General features: G+C 37.9%; 1 protein-coding gene across 1 annotated transcript; it reads left to right on the top strand.

The window, feature by feature from the left end:
• Positions 1-4,511: 4,511 nt before the first annotated feature.
• LOC143542624 (pyrophosphate-energized membrane proton pump 3-like) lies at positions 4,512-9,455 on the top strand. Its single transcript, XM_077035175.1, has 12 exons — positions 4,512-4,717; positions 4,829-4,980; positions 5,071-5,218; positions 5,286-5,418; positions 6,240-6,412; positions 7,111-7,231; positions 7,657-7,844; positions 7,922-8,524; positions 8,585-8,740; positions 8,825-8,936; positions 9,038-9,257; positions 9,325-9,455. The coding sequence occupies exons 1-12, from the start codon at positions 4,514-4,516 to the stop codon at positions 9,422-9,424; spliced, it is 2,310 nt and encodes a 769-aa protein (XP_076891290.1). The 5' UTR covers positions 4,512-4,513; the 3' UTR covers positions 9,425-9,455.
• The last annotated feature ends 7,040 nt before the right edge of the window (positions 9,456-16,495 follow it).

The raw sequence follows: 16,495 nt of genomic DNA, 5'->3' as shown, positions 1-16,495 counted from the left end.
AACCCTTCGTGTTATTGGTGAAAAGCCTTCTCCTTCGAGTCTTAACCTCATAACGTGTTTTCAAACCCAAACATACTTACGCAAGAAGTATGTAGCATTCGTGGCTCACGTTGTTGAAAAGAAGGAGAAAAATATTGAAGACATTCCGGTTGTTCGCGAGTATCCCGAAGTGTTTCCCGATGACGTTTCTGGTCTTCCTCTAGTTCGAGAAGTCGAGTTCCGCATCGATCTTGTGCCTAGTGCAACTCCGATTGTGAAGGCTCCTTACCGTCTTACACCCTCCGAGATTCAAGAATTGTCTACCCAACTCCAAGAACTTTCGGAAAAAGGGTTCATTCGCCCTAGTTCGTCTCCACGGGGCGCACCCGTTTTGTTCGTCAAGAAGAAAGATGGTTCCTTCCGTATGTGTATCGACTACCGCGAGCTCAACAAGCTTACGGTCAAGAATCGTTACCCCTTGCCTCGCATCGACGATCTCTTCGATCAACTTCAAGGAGCTTCTTGCTTCTCCAAGATTTGATCTTCGTTCGGGTTATCATCAACTACGCGTGCATGAAGATGATGTACCCAATACCGCCTTTCGGACTCGATACGGACATTACGAGGCATGTATGGTTGACAGGGCATGCATGGTTGTATGGTTAAACGAGACAAAGGGATCAGACCCTAATAATATCTGAGATTGTGATAGAAGGGACCAGACCCTAATAATATTTGAGAAAGTAGGGATCAAACCCTAATAATATCTGAGATTAAAGGGACCAGACCCTATTAATATCTGGGATAGAAGGGATCAAACCCTTGCAAATATCTGAGATTGAGGGACCATACCCAAATAATATCCGAGATAGTAGAAGTAGCATAGTTTACAGTATACCTTAGGAAAGTAGTAAAGAAGATGTGTAAATATGTACGTATGAACGTAAAGTGTATATGAATGAGTTATAGCAAGTAAAGTACGAAATACGTATCTTCGGACGCGTATAAGTATGGACATGAATGTATTGTATGTTAATTGATTAACTAGAACTCACTCAGCGTAGCTGACTTTTAGTATGCACGCAGGTGAGTAGGATGAGACAGGTGGCTTGAGAGAGACACATGGCTGATAAAGGAAGACTGGCATTGAAGGAAAGAAGAGACACGTGTTATTTATATTTTATGTTTAAGACTTATGTTCTTTCTGTTTAAGACAAGTACTTATGTTATATAAGAATGATTGACGTTTATGTTCCGCGAAATGTTTTAATTAACTCTAATTTTACGAATTATGTGAATGAGTAAATCCAACCAGCGAGAAAGTATGGCACCCGGGTCGGGGGGCCTTACAAGTTGCGTAGTTGAACAAACCACAGGTACCAAAATGACACTTAACTCTTCTTTTTTATTCTTGTAATATCCTGAACTAATCTTGGATCTTGAGTGAAATATGAAAGAAGAAGAAGAGAGGTTTGTGCGTGTACAGGAGGTGTGTATGTATGTCTAATGTTGAAGATGGTGAAATGAGAATGTTTAGGGTTTTAAGAAGGTTTATGGGTTTAAATACTTTAGGCTCATGAACTTTAGACCCGTAATCATTCTCAAGTCCATACAACAATTCTAATAGAAACTGAATATGAAATTGAATTAGGAAGTATAAGAATGATGAAAACAACGTGTAAGCTATATTGTATTGAAGAAGATAGGATCTACAATGGACAACTAACCACCGAAGTGGTCCCGGGCTATGCCCCTCTCATGCTAATGCAACGAGCCTAACAAAATTTCTATTATCTCTTCCCCTTTTCTCAATGACTATTGATCCTTACTGATATAGAAATTACACTTACCCCTTCACACAATAACAAATGACTATTAAGTATTAAGTATCTATCTACCTATACTAATAAAAGAAAATAATTTAGACACATGGCATTCTGAGGTTAATCCTCACTATCAAATTCCCGCCTAAATTACTTCTCTTCTATTGATGGAAAAGAAAAAATATCTTGGTTCTAAATATAGTATTGATTATAAATTTAACATACCGTATTAATTGGTCAATCTCCATTAATTAAAATATTAATGCTATAAATTATATTGTTAACATACTTAATATAAAAAAATATTAATATATATAATAATTGCATGTCATAAAGATATTTTCTTTAAATTAAAATGTATATAAAAAACTGTGTTTAAAGAGTACACAAACATTTAATTTTTGTGACATCTTCTTATTGAAGAAAACTATAATAATTTTGTTTACTTTTTACAAATATCCAATGTTTAATTAGTCTTAAAAATCATAGACAAATTTTTCATTTTTTATATTTAGAATAAGAATACTGTGACAGTTGAACAACAGTGTGTTTATAAGGACATCATAAAAGCTGTTAAAAAAGGAAAATTTGGTGTATTTTTTGGTTTATGATTTAGGGTTTAGGATATGGGGTAAAAATCATTTTTGAGAAAGGCTTTAACTACATTATTCAGATCTAAAAACCTCATTGTTTTAAATATTGCTTCCAATGGTATTGCTTCAATATTGTATACTGATGTTAGAACAACCCATTTTCAATTTAAAATTCAAATGCATTTGATGATATAAAGCGACTATATTTGTAATATATTTTTTGTATTAATTATCATTTATTTTATTTATATTAAAATATTCATTTTAATACATTAACTTAGACCTTGTAATCTACGGATTTCTAAAGCTAGTTAAGTAATAAACTATAAAATATGTAGGTCTACCACTCTGCCCCAAAATTAAAAAATAAAGGTGGATGAATATAATTTATTAATTTCTGATATGATTTAAAAAGCAAAGCGAATAATAATAATAAAAAATAATAGTAGCTCCTGATCCTGGTTGTTGTTGTTCTGAGCCCTATTTGTTGATCAAATTATACTTGACGACGACTGCTTCCGATTGCCGATCATCATCAGGTAATCTAATCTAATCTAATCCTGTCGATCTCTCTGTCTGTGTATATTGATTTGTTGATCAACTGAAGCATTGTCATTATTGTATACGTTTTCCCCGATCTAGCGACTTGACTGACTGACTGACTGACTGACTCTTTCATGTATACGCCGCAACGCAAGGTTAGGCTAGGTCAGGTCAGGTCTGCTGCTTCCCTTCTGCCTGCCTTCTGCCTTCTGAGTTCGCCACCGCCGTCCGCGCGCCGCTCGTGGCTCGTACACGGTCCACCGCAAGGTAATTGTTTATTTGCTCTACCTTTGTGTTGTTAAACATAGTTCAAGGATGAAAGATTATAAAATTAGGGTTTGTAATTGTGAATTGGGGATTTGAGGAAATTAGTCGATTAAGCTTGTAATTGGTATTGTATGGTGAAATTTTACTCTCACTTGCCCTATTGAATATTCTTAATTAGGTAAATCATTATGGATATTTTAGGTCTAGTTTTTTTTTAATGGCAAGAACAATCGTTTTGAATGAATGAAAAAAAATTAGATATATAAATGCCATATTGTTTGATCCGACCCAAACCGAACCACCGACACGGCCCGAACCACCGACACGAACCGAATCGCGGACCCTAAAATTTTTGGGTCCGTGACTTCGGTCACCGCCATGGCGAAGCCCAAGCTTTGCCACTGGCTGCGCCGAGGCTATTTCGGTTCGGTACCAAATCAGTTCTATTTTGGTTCGATTGATAACCATTTTTCATCTGCATCTCTACGAGCAGGTCAATTTAGGTGATGCTTCATCTTAGAGTACACTATATTATTGTATATTTGTTAAAACATACATGAGTTGACAAAACTACAAACGGGTCAATGCAGTTGGTTTTTGGGCTCTGTTTCAGTGTTTTGTTTGGTTTAGTATTAATAAATTGGTATCTGTTTTGTTTGGTTTTGAATTAATAAATTGCCCATTCAAAAAGATATACATGCTCTGTTAATTGACTGCTCACGTTTAAAAAGTTGCATATGGGTTCCAAAGATAAATATGGACATCAGCTTGCTTTGATTAATTTGCAAGACATTTAATTGTTATGTTCAATTAAATTTAAGGTTTTGCATGTTAGAACATGGAGACTAGTTTGAGACTACAAAGGTTGGAGAGTGTAACCACAATTAGAGAAACTGGTAATGGAGAATGGAAATTAATGTATTTTTATTTTAATTTTACCTAAGGGTATAATGGTAAAATTATAACTTTCTTTTCTTTTCCATCCAACTAGGGAACGCATAAAATGTTTACTTTCCTTTCCTTTTCATTAAACTAGGGAACACGAAATAATAACACTTATCTTTAAATGAAACTCGGGAACAGGGTGTTAGTTTAGAGAAGGAGGGAAGTTGTTGCAATGGATGATGCCATGGAAACTGGCAGTTTGCCTCTTTACCAAGACCGACCCAGGACCACCTTCCCTGACATGCGCACCAAACCTACCATGCCTCTGGTATTATTCATACATGCATAATCATCATCATCTGTATTATATTATACTATAAATAATAATAATAATCATAATTCATAAACCTGCTGCTGCTGCAGATGTTCCGATTTCTCATGAAAATGAATGTGCGCCTTCTTTTTGTGCTTCTCTTTTTGGGCTTTGGAGCTATTTTTTATGTTGGTGCTAGCACCTCACCCATCGTTGTCTGTGTCTTCTCAATTTGCATCATCAGCTTCCTCCTATCTATATATCTCGCTAATTGGGTACTTGCCAAGGATGAAGGACCTCCTGAGATGCTTCAGGTACTCAACACTCTATATGCTCAATTAATATATTTAACATGGATGGATGTTTGTTTAGTCTACTAACTTAAAACTCAAAGCCTTTTGCTGATATTCACTTTTGTATGTTAGATATCAGATGCAATACGCGATGGAGCTGAGGGTTTCTTTAAGACCCAGTATGGATCTATCTCTAAGATGGCATTCTTGCTAGCATTGGTGATCTTTGGCATATATATGTTTCGTAGTACAACTCCTCAACAAGAATCATCAGGCTTAGGGAGGTGATGAGAATGTCAATGCTGATTCTCCTTTATCATGCGTGTTTTGTATCTTTAGTGTTGAAGTTGTTGACCAGGGCAATGCTGATGCAGGTTAACTTCTGCATCTATCACTGTCTTCTCTTTTCTTTTAGGAGCTGTATGTTCTGGTATGGCTGGCTATGTTGGCATGTGGGTCTCTGTGCGTGCTAATGTCCGTGTTTCAAGTGCAGCAAGACGGTCTGCAAGAGAGGCTCTGCAGGTTCTCTTGTTCCATTTCTGCATAATCTTTTTCAGGTAGGTATTCCACTGACACTTTTTTTGCTCAGATAGCTGTTCGTGCTGGTGGTTTCTCAGCCTTGGTGGTTGTTGGCATGGCTGTAATTGGTGTTGCCATCCTTTATGCGACATTCTATGTTTGGTTGGGAGTGGACTCGCCAGGCTCAATGAAGGTTACTGACTGTGAGTGTCAACTTCTTCTAATGGATTATAACATTAGTTGATGCACCTGTGCATTTATTATGGAGTCCGTGTCTCAAAGTATTCATTGACTGTTTGGAAATTTTAACTCCTCATGTAGATGACATGGCATCCCATTGCTAATGTTGCACAAATAGGTCTGTTTCTAAAATAGGTGTGTGAAGTGTTAAGTTTTAGAAAGGACATTTTCCTTGGCTTAGGGTCAGCTTTTGCACCCCAAGGCTCTCAAATAAAAAAAAAAGAGTTATTTACACAAAAAGTCAATGTGGTTTGGGCCTAGTCACGGGCCTAAGTTCTTCAAAGAGTTGCATGTTTGAGTTATTTGGTTTTTATTTTGTGCAAGTTTGGGTTCCAGCCCTAACTTCCATTAAAGTTTGTGTTAAGTTTGGGAAAAATGACAGTAATATTCTTTTGAGAGACTACTTGTGTAATCACATAACTCAAATATGCAACTTTTTTAAACCTATACCCCAAAGGTGTGACAAGGGCCAAACCACAGGCACCATTTGTGATTCTATAAAAATAACTATAAATACTAACGATTTTGGCTTTGCTGTGTCTGGTGTCAAGTTTTGCAAGGTGATATATATATATATATAATATGTGTGTGCGTGTGTGTGTGCATATATATATTTTGGTGAGGTGGATTTGGCAGAATCTTGCTGTCAAAAAGTAGCCATGTTAAACTTTGCTGCAGTCACTGGTTTTTTTGTATAATTATCAGTTCTTACTAGGAAATCTGTTATTCTTGTCATCTGATCTAAAACAAAAATACATTAACATTTGTAACAATGTGTCCTCAGTGCCTCTTCTTCTTGTGGGATATGGTTTTGGAGCTTCATTCGTAGCCCTTTTTGCTCAGTTGGGTGGTGGAATATACACGAAAGCTGCTGATGTTGGTGCTGATCTTGTTGGAAAAGTAGAGCAGGGAATACCCGAAGATGATCCTCGAAACCCTGCTGTCATTGCTGATCTGGTATACATTTCTTACTTAGTTTTTTGCTTATTGAATAGAAATACATGTGAATGAAATACCAAACAGCTTGAGCTTCAGTTTGCCATATCGGTTCTGGTGCAAATTATAATATGGAATCACAAAAATAAGATGGAGTGTTAAAATAAACAAAAAGAAAGAGGCCACCAACACAAACCACTTGACTGCCTCCCACTCCCTTTCTCTGCATGTTTATATTTCCACAGTGACTGTAAGGTTTTTTCAATGATTTGTGACTAGTAAAGTATTGCTTAAGTTGCCCTAGAAAGTTATTGAGGAAGGAGACTTCTAGTTTACAGTGTATCTGCTAGTTTGCCAGCTTAGATTTTCCTTTATTGTGGTGTTCTTTGTTTTATTTATTACCACTTCTTTTGATAGTAAGGGGAGGTTTGGCAGTTTCTTTAGGGAGCTCCAAGCGCATCCTGGTATGAATCTAAGTTGACCTCACGGTTTGTCTTGAATCAACAAATCTGCGAACGGTGTCTTTTATGCAAGTATTTTCTGAATTCAATTGCTTGGATCTTAACTGCAGCAATGCGTACCCACTTTCGGTTTCTCATATATTTGATTATCATTATTTGTGTCTGACTTATTAGTCTAGCTTGTGAAAATGCATATTATTTTTCTTATCATGATGATTATTTTGATCTAATTGATTTATGTTTCTTTTGTCATACAAGGTTGGAGATAATGTTGGTGATTGTGCAGCTAGAGGAGCTGATCTATTTGAGAGCATAGCTGCAGAGATAATCAGTGCTATGATACTTGGTGGAACCATGGCTCAGCGCTGCAAAATTGAAGGTAAATCATCTGGTTCTCTACAATTGGAGTTGATTCCTAAGTCTCTGAAATTATGCGTTTATAATCAGTTAAAGAGTGTTGTTCATGGTATCTTCTAGACTTGCTCTTTGTCAGCAGCATATGTTTCTTCAACTCTGTGCAGTTGTTTGTTAGTTAACTAGATTAGTGTTCTACCTCTATCTCTATGATATTGGAAAACATTTTCATATGAGGCAAATTGAGAGTTGAGACACGCTAACTTTTCTGATCTGCTACTGCTGATAACTTTTCAATGTTATAGCTCATGACAGGGAGCTAAAGTTAGTTGCTTAATTTGTAGTTAGATAATGAATAACTTTAGTATTGTGGTTCTATATTGCAACATATGCATGTTTTTCTTACATTATGTTATGTGATCAGTCAATCATCTGTCTATGAACATGCAGATCCATCCGGTTTCATCTTGTTTCCTCTAGTCATCCATTCATTTGATCTCATAATATCGTCAGTGGGAATATTTTCAATACGTGGCACACGTGATCCTGGAGTGATTGGTGTTATGGAGGATCCTATGACGATACTTCAGAAAGGATATTCTGTTACAATAATTTTAGCGGTTGTTACTTTTGGTTTGGTAAGTGACTTGAAGCATGCTGCTGTTTTCTGTTGTTTGCTACAGCTTATAAAATTGTTTGTTGCGTATACATGTAGTCTACACGGTGGATGCTGTACACAGAACAAGCTCCTTCTGCTTGGTTGAATTTTGCCCTGTGTGGTTTGGTAGGAATCATGACAGCTTACATTTTCGTATGGATTACTCAGTATTATACTGACTATAAACACGAGCCTGTACGCAAGTTAGCTCTTTCAAGCTCAACAGGCCATGGGACTAACATAATTGCGGGCATTAGCTTGGGTCTAGAGTCTACCGCTCTTCCTGTCCTTGTGATAAGCGTGTCTATTGTTTTGGCTTTCTGGTTGGGGCAAACCTCGGGGTTAGTTGATGATGCCGGGAATCCGACAGGTGGGCTGTTTGGGACGGCAGTTGCAACAATGGGCATGCTTAGTACTGCGGCCTATGTTCTCACTATGGATATGTTTGGCCCAATAGCTGATAATGCTGGTGGAATTGTTGAGATGAGTCAGCAGCCTGAAAGCGTTCGGGAGATCACTGATGTTTTGGATGCAGCTGGTAACACAACGAAAGCAACCACAAAAGGGTTTGCCATTGGATCTGCTGCACTTGCATCTTTTCTTTTATTCAGTGCGTATATGGATGAAGTAGCATCATTTGCTCACACCTCATTTACACAGGTAGGTAATTTCTGATTGGCTTCTTGTGGTGTGGATCAAGTGCTTAATCATCATTTGCAGGTTGACATTGCCATTCCAGAAGTATTTGTTGGTGGATTGTTGGGGTCCATGCTTATATTTCTTTTCAGTGCGTGGGCCTGTGCTGCAGTTGGCCGCACCGCCCAAGAGGTTGTTAACGAAGTAAGAAGACAGTTTATTGAGAGGCCAGGCATCATGGTACGTCAAACAGATTTTTTTTTTTTAACGCAGCCAGATATTACTTTATTCTTTTATGAGATTCTCCTATGTTTATGTTTATAGGACTTCAAAGACAAACCAGATTATGGGAGATGTGTCGCAATTGTCGCCTCTGCTTCTCTGAGGGAGATGATAAAGCCTGGAGCCTTGGCCATTGTATCACCTATATTTGTTGGTATAGCAAATCACACTATTTAAATGACAAGATATATATATATATATATGTATATAGTGTTGTTCATGTTGAACATTTTTTGTTGTTTGTTTTCCAAACAGGCATTCTGTTTCGGATTCTGGGTTACTACATAGGGCATCCTTTACTTGGGGCTAAAGTGGTGGCCGCCATGTTGATGTTTGCTACGGTTTCTGGTATTCTGATGGCTCTTTTCCTCAACACTGCTGGTGGTGCCTGGGATAATGCTAAGAAATATATCGAGACGGGGGCTCTTGGAGGCAAAGGAAGTGACAGCCACAAAGCAGCAGTTACTGGTGATACGTAAGTCTCCATCCATAAAATATCTTTATCTTTTTTCCATTTCTAACCCTTGTTATTATTACAACAGTGTAGGTGACCCCTTCAAAGACACAGCTGGGCCTTCCCTGCATGTTCTTATCAAGATGCTTGCAACGATAACGTTGGTGATGGCGCCAGTCTTTCTGTGATCAACACAGGGGGTAGTAATGAGAGCTTTTTTTTTTTTTTTTTTTTTTAACTTGCTGTACTTGAAGCAAAATGCATGTGAAAGATGGCTCTTATTTTTCATTTCCTTTTTGTTTACATCTTCTTCTTACCTTGGTTTGTCTGTATATGATGGATGATATTAGCTGTGATTTGAAATATGATTAACCCACGGAATAAGTTGAATTTTTGATTTAAATAATTGTAGAGTTGGATAAGAGTGTGAAATGCGGATAATGAAGCAGTCTTCCATTTTTATGTTATGGTTATTCACTACTAGCAGGGGCAGATTTAATACGGGTTCACGGGAACCCATTGATTTTCAAATTTTATGTTAAAAGCATATATATAAAAAGTATTAGTGAGCCTGTAAGATTTTTAGAATTGAACCTATATCAAAAAATTTAAAATGGTGTGGTTGTAAACTCCTTTTAAGCATTTCCAGTCTTTTGAATTTTGAAAGGTCTTAAGTTAAAGTCTATCAAAAGTTCATTTTGATAACATATTTTTTTCTTTTTGATAAACAATCAATGCCCTGTCAGTTTGAGTTTTATTTGAAATGTCTCAAGTTCAAATCTTTCTAAATCTCATCTTGGTAACTTTTTTTTTTCTTTTTGGTAAACCATTGGGCTTTTAATAGCTAGAAAAAAGAGCGTTTTCGCTTCTGATTATTTCCAGACCTATTCACACATCATGCATCTACAACACATTTATTTTATTGTATTTTTCTTTTTTCATTTTTAATGACGTTGCATGTTGTTTAAATTAACATATTGTATAATTATGGTATCGTATTATATAATATTTTCCGACAAGACCCGACCGGCTTAAAAAATTTAACGCTTGGTCGTGTGAAATTTGAATACCAAAAAAGGTGTATCCATGGGGAAAAAAATTGTGGATCCGCCACATTGGGTTCACAAGCAGACTGTGTTGTGGTAAATTGAATTGAAATAAAAAGAAAGCACACACAAACACCCCAAGACCAGGAAGGAAGAAATAAAACCTAATCCCCTTCCTTTACAATGGTAACTGCAACGCCAACGGTGGTGTGTAGCAGCAGCAGCTGCCGGCTGTCTTGGTTTAAGAAGCGCAGACCACAACCGGTGAAGAGTAGTAGTAGTAGTAGTAGTGCTTCACTTCCACCTCGACGCTTGATTTTACTTCGTCACGCTAAGACTTGTTGGGAGGATTATCGATCCCTCAAAGGTATTAATTAATTAATTAATTAATTATATAGCCCTAGCCTTAGATCTACTCTACTTTTACTTACTTGGCATATATAGACCATGATCGTCCTTTGAGTAAAGATGGACAAGCTGATGTGATACAACTTACTTACAACCTCCAACACCTCGGTTGGATTCCGCAACTTATATTATCGAGTGACGCCACACAAACAAGGCAGACTCTTCAAATCATGCAGCAGCAGCTGCGCGCCTTCTTGGAAGCTGAGGTACACTTTCTCTCAAGCTTTTACTCTGTTGCGGCAATGGATGGCCAGACTGCTCATCACCTCCAACGAGCTATCTGTAAATATGCTACAGACGACATGCTTACAGTTATGTGAGTCACTTATTTGCTGCTATTCTTTCTATGGATCTAACTTAACTTGGTCTCTAAAATGAATCAACCCTGCCTGCCTATAGATATTGTACCCAGTGACAGACAATCTTTGCTACAAATGATTGTATGGCCAGCAGCGGCTGAACGAACATATTCAAGTTACCTCTTTTTCTTGACTTGCCTGTTTGTTATTCCCTCTCTCATACTGCCTTAAGTACATAGCAAGGAACTAGAAGATTCACTTTAACTTCTTCTTTTTATATCTTCTCCTTGGATGATTAACTCAAAAATACCTTCAAAGGTAAGCTTACCAGTTCCAGATACAACTATGACTGATCCTGACCAACTCTCAGACAAAGAGGATGATGACATTCGCAATGCTTGAATCTCATCATCAAATTTAATGTTAGCATCAAACGAGATTAAATGGAGTTCAATTCATTTAACAGACGCACCTTTTTTCATCTTTGGAATTAAATTTGGTGGCTTCTAGGAATGCAGTTGGTGGCAACACAAACGCACACAATAGCAAAATAAAGAGACATGATAATTTAACGTTGTTCAGTCTAACCTGACCTACATATACGAGCTGCAGCTAGAGGGTATTTATTTATTAGGTGATGATGAATTACAAGTGCCTAGACATCTATATATAATACCAACCACCAGGAATTAGGGTTACCTAGCCAAGAAATCCATGTACCCTGCTAGGGTCGGATGTGTTATGCAATGGAGCTTGTGTATTATGGATGTGAAATTAAAGGGTGGATGAAATTAAAGCTTCTTGCTTCTCCAAGATTGATCTTCGTTCGGGTTATCATCAACTACGCGTGCATGAAGATGATGTACCCAAGACCGCCTTTCAAACTCGATACGGACATTACGAGTTTAGGGTTATGCCCTTTGGGTTAACCAATGCACCCGCGGTATTCATGGACCTCATGAACCCCGTGTGCAAGCCATACTTAGACAAATTCGTGATTGTCTTTATTGATGATATCCTCATATATTCTAAGTCCAAAACCGAGCATACAAAGCACCTTCATTCCATCCTTGATCTCTTGAGGAAGGAACAACTTTACGCGAAGTTCTCAAAGTGTGAATTCTGGTTGAGCGAAATTCCGTTCTTGGGGCACATAGTAAACGAAAAGGGAATTCACGTTGACCCCGCCAAGGTTGAAGCCATCAAGAATTGGAAGACTCCAACCTCTCCTACCGAAGTTCGTTCGTTTCTTGGTCTCACGGATTATTATCGTCGCTTCATCCTCAATTTTTCCAAGATCTCTTTGCCCCTAACCGCTTTGACTCACAAAGATAAGCCTTTCGTGTGGGGGCCAAAGCAAGATGAAGCATTCCAAACTCTCAAACATATGCTTTGCGATGCGCCGATCCTTGCTCTCCCCGAGGGCAACGAGGACTTTGTTGTCCATTGCGATGCTTCTAATCAAGGCCTCGGTTGTGTCCTTATGCAACGAGGTAAAGTCATCGCCTACGCTTCACGGCAACTCAAAGTTCATGAAAGGAATTACACGACGCATGATCTCGAGCTCGGTGCTGTGGTTTTTGCGTTAAAAATTTGGAGACATGACCTTTATGGCACAAAATGTGTGGTATTCACCGACCACAAGAGTCTTCAACACATTTTTGACCAAAAGGATTTAAACATGCGGCAACGTCGATAGGCCGAATTACTTAGTGATTACAACTGCGAAATTCGCTACCACCCCGGTAAAGCAAATGTTGTAGCCGATGCCCTTAGCCGAAAAACTCATGTGAAATCTATCTTGCTTCATAGTGTGACCGTCCAAACCGATCTCCAACTCCAAGTCTTTGAAGCTCAACATGTCTCGGTCACCGAGGGTAATATGCACGACGAAATGTCTTGTGGCGCTGAGCTTCAACTTGAAACTAAACGCGATGGTTTGTTGTATTACCTTAATCGTTTGTGGGTTCCCAATCGTGACGATCTTCGTACTTTCATCATGGAGGAAGCTCATAAGTTGCGATATTCTATTTATCCCGGTGCGGATAAGATGTATTTCAACTTACGGTCCACATTTTGGTGGCCCGGTATGAAGAAAGACATTGCATTGTACGTCGCAAGGTGCCTTACTTGCGATAAAGTTAAGGCCGAGCATCAGCGACCATCTGGTTTACTCGTGCAACCGCACATCCCGATTTGGAAATGGGAAGATGTGACCATGGATTTCGTGTTTAAACTTCCAACCACTCGAAACCGCCATGATGGAATTTGGGTTATTGTTGACCGTTTGACTAAGTCCGCGCACTTAATTCCGATCAATGAAAAATTCTCGGTTGATCAACTCGCTCAAATCTATGTTCAACGTATCGTGTGCCGTCATGGTGTACCCTTGCGTATTATTTCCGATCGTGATAGTCGTTTTACTTCTCACTTTTGGTCATCTCTGCAAACCGCGTTGGGAACTCATTTGGACCTTAGCACCGCCTATCATCCTCAAACCGATGGGCAATCCGAGTGTCACACCCCGACCAATGAAGGCGGAAACGTTGAGGCGCGACATGATTGCTCATTGCACAATGACACTATAAAGTTACAATATTTAAACAACTTATTTAAATCCATATCATCATAAATAACACAACAATTGTTCATACAAAATGCCAAATAGATAGATAAACAAATAACTTGTTCTTTTATTTTCTAATATCCTAAAGCCAAGATAATAAGTTTCTTCAAGTAATCCAATCAAGCTAACATCAAACCTGTAACATTGCATATAATAAAGTTTGTCAACACGAAGGTTGGTGAGCAATTTTCATAGTTTTGGACAATAAGTATATAATATGAAATCCACAACTAGTATATGAAAACAATAAATAATAGCAACAATTTAGATAATAAAACCGTCAATAAGAATACATTGACGAACCGTCAATAAGAATACATTAACGACAATAATGAAATCGTCAATAAGAATACATTGACGACACCTTTCTATATGGGGATACCATATATACTTGGAATTAACGTATGGTCATACTTTGATGAGGCTACCCGCCTTAGCATTCAAGAGGCTACCCGCCTTAGCATTCAAGAATTTGCACATAATCATGTAAAGCATATAACACCAAATCGAGCATTTATTTAAGTAAACATATACAATACGTGTTGTGGTTTAAGACTCAAGTATAAATCATTTGAATTTGAATAAGTATGCAATGCCACCCCCAAAACGAAAGATGGAAAACGGGGGATGAAAAAGTACTCACATTAACAAGTAACTTGAAAGATGGTGTCGTGAATAATCGTAGAGATCAGTTTAACGAGCAAGACCTATATTAAACGGGTCTTGTGTTAGTAGGTAGTCTTGGAAGGGTTTAAAATAAAATACATGACAAATAAAGTAAATAAATAAAGTTTAGGATTTGAAATGTAAATATTTGAGGAATTAAAGAAACGAGTTTTGTAAAATAAGTTTACTCGAAACCGGGTCTCGGTATTCTATTCATTAGTTTTTTTTTCTTTTTTTACTCAACCTATGTTAAGTAATAATGTGGGTTAAAATGCGATATTGCAAAATAGTTTGGTTATAGACCCAAGAAAGCACAAACTACAAATAGGTCCTTCAAGTCTCCATTTTGGTAGTTTTAGTCCCTGGAGTTCGTTCTGAGCGTTTTCGGGGAATTTTAAGAACCGGAAAGGGTGTTTTTTTTATCCAACAACTATAAAACAAATATTTAACATACAATTCATCATTTTGATAATATCGAAAGATTCGGGATACAAAATGGGTCGAGTTTACATTAAGAATACAAGTATAAAATAACCTGAAATTGACAAATGTCACACCGAGCGGACGATTCAAACGCTTGAGGATATGCTTAGGTCTTGTGTTTTGGATTTTGGTGGAAACTGGGATTCTCATCTTCATTTGATTGAGTTCTCCTACAATAACAGTTTTCATACGAGCATCGGTATGGCTCCATTCGAAGCACTCTATGGTCGTAAGTGTCGTTCTCCGATTTGTTGGAACGAGATTGGTGAGACCCAAATCACCGGTCCCGAACTTGTCCAAGAGACAACCGATCGAATTGCGTAAATTCGACAAAATCTGTTAGCTGCTCGTAGTCGTCAAAAGAGCTACGCGGATAATCGTCGACAACCTCTCGAGTTTAATGTTGGTGATCGTGTTCTTCTCAAGGTATCTCCTTGGAAGGGTATTGTTTGTTTCGGTAAGAAAGGCAAACTATCTCCTCGATATGTTGGACCCTTCAAAATTCTCAATCGTGTTGGAAGCGTGGCCTACACTCTTGAACTTCCGCAAGAACTCGCGAATATTCATCCGACGTTCCATGTGTCGAACCTTAAGAAATGCTTAGCCGAGGAAAATCTCCACATACCACTTGACGAAGTGCGCATCGATGAATCTATGCACTTTGTTGAGAAGCCGGTGGAAATTATGGACCGCATGAACAAAGAGACCAAACGTAGCCGTATACCTTTGGTAAAGGTTCGTTGGGAATCTAAACGAGGCGCTGAATTTACTTGGGAGCGGGAAGACCAAATGCGAACTAAGTATCCCCATTTGTTTGATACGGATTCTTTAACCTAATTTCGGGACGAAAATTTCAAAAGTAGGGAATGCTGTGACATTCGTCAATTTTCGTTTCGTGTTCGTATTGTAAACCCGACCCGTTGGGTCATTTCGATGTATTAAATATATTTTAATAAAGTGATTCCCGACATTTAATGTTCATTATTCGTTGTTTATAAATTTCCGAACCTTAACGTTAATTGAGCCGCGCGAGTAAAACGCGTAAATAATCCAAAACCGAAAACTTTATAATTTAATTATAAAGTCTGGGTTAAAAATGTAAACTTCAAATACTTATTTAAAACTTAAAAGAACTTAAATTATCTTTTAAATGGTTATTGAAACTTGAGGGACCAGAAATGAAAATAATTCAAATTATATTATTAATATACCCAACCCTAGCCGCCCCCCTTCCTTGTTCGTTTTTCCGGCGGGGCCTCCGGCTACCGGAATCCGGTGCTGGAGGTGGCCGCCACCCCTTTAAAACACATTTTTTTTCCAAATTAAATATATAAAAACGATTTGCCGTCAACACTAAACAATAACCAACTATTTAATTGCGTTTAATATCCGTAAATCACCCCGTAATCATTGCCGGAAAATCCGGGTAATCGAATCAAGGCATTTAACGCTTAGACGCTCCTTCCCTTAGTATAAATAGGTGCCTAGACCTCTAACCAACTCGCTCACACTTCTCAATCCCCCCTCTAATACACCGATTTGTCTGTAATTGGGAGCTCTCTTTCTGTTTTTCCAGCAAACTTAATCTCGGCCAAACCAAAACGTATTAAGGTATTTGTTATATGCATTTGATTAGTTTTGATCCAATAAACAAAAACCCTATACTAATTTAAACACACATGAAACAGAAACTGAGATTGAATTATTAGGGTTTATGTTCTTCATGTGAAG

This window comes from Bidens hawaiensis, unplaced genomic scaffold (assembly GCF_021521415.1).
Source record: "Bidens hawaiensis isolate Kalapana, Puna unplaced genomic scaffold, B.hawaiensis_p1.1 tig00012940_1, whole genome shotgun sequence".
Classification (NCBI taxonomy): domain Eukaryota; kingdom Viridiplantae; phylum Streptophyta; class Magnoliopsida; order Asterales; family Asteraceae; genus Bidens; species Bidens hawaiensis.
The sequence above is the reverse complement of the archived record's forward strand: the minus strand, read 5'-3'. Positions and strand labels throughout refer to the sequence as shown.

Excerpts from the sequence above, each read along its gene's own strand:
- LOC143542624 (XM_077035175.1), top strand. The coding sequence starts at position 4,514 with ATGTTCCGATTTCTCATGAAAATGAATGTGCGCCTTCTTTTTGTGCTT. Across the intron at positions 5,419-6,239 it reads CTCAATGAAGGTTACTGACT|TGCCTCTTCTTCTTGTGGGA; the intron begins GTGAGTGTCAAC and ends ATGTGTCCTCAG. Across the intron at positions 8,525-8,584 it reads CTCACACCTCATTTACACAG|GTTGACATTGCCATTCCAGA; the intron begins GTAGGTAATTTC and ends CATCATTTGCAG.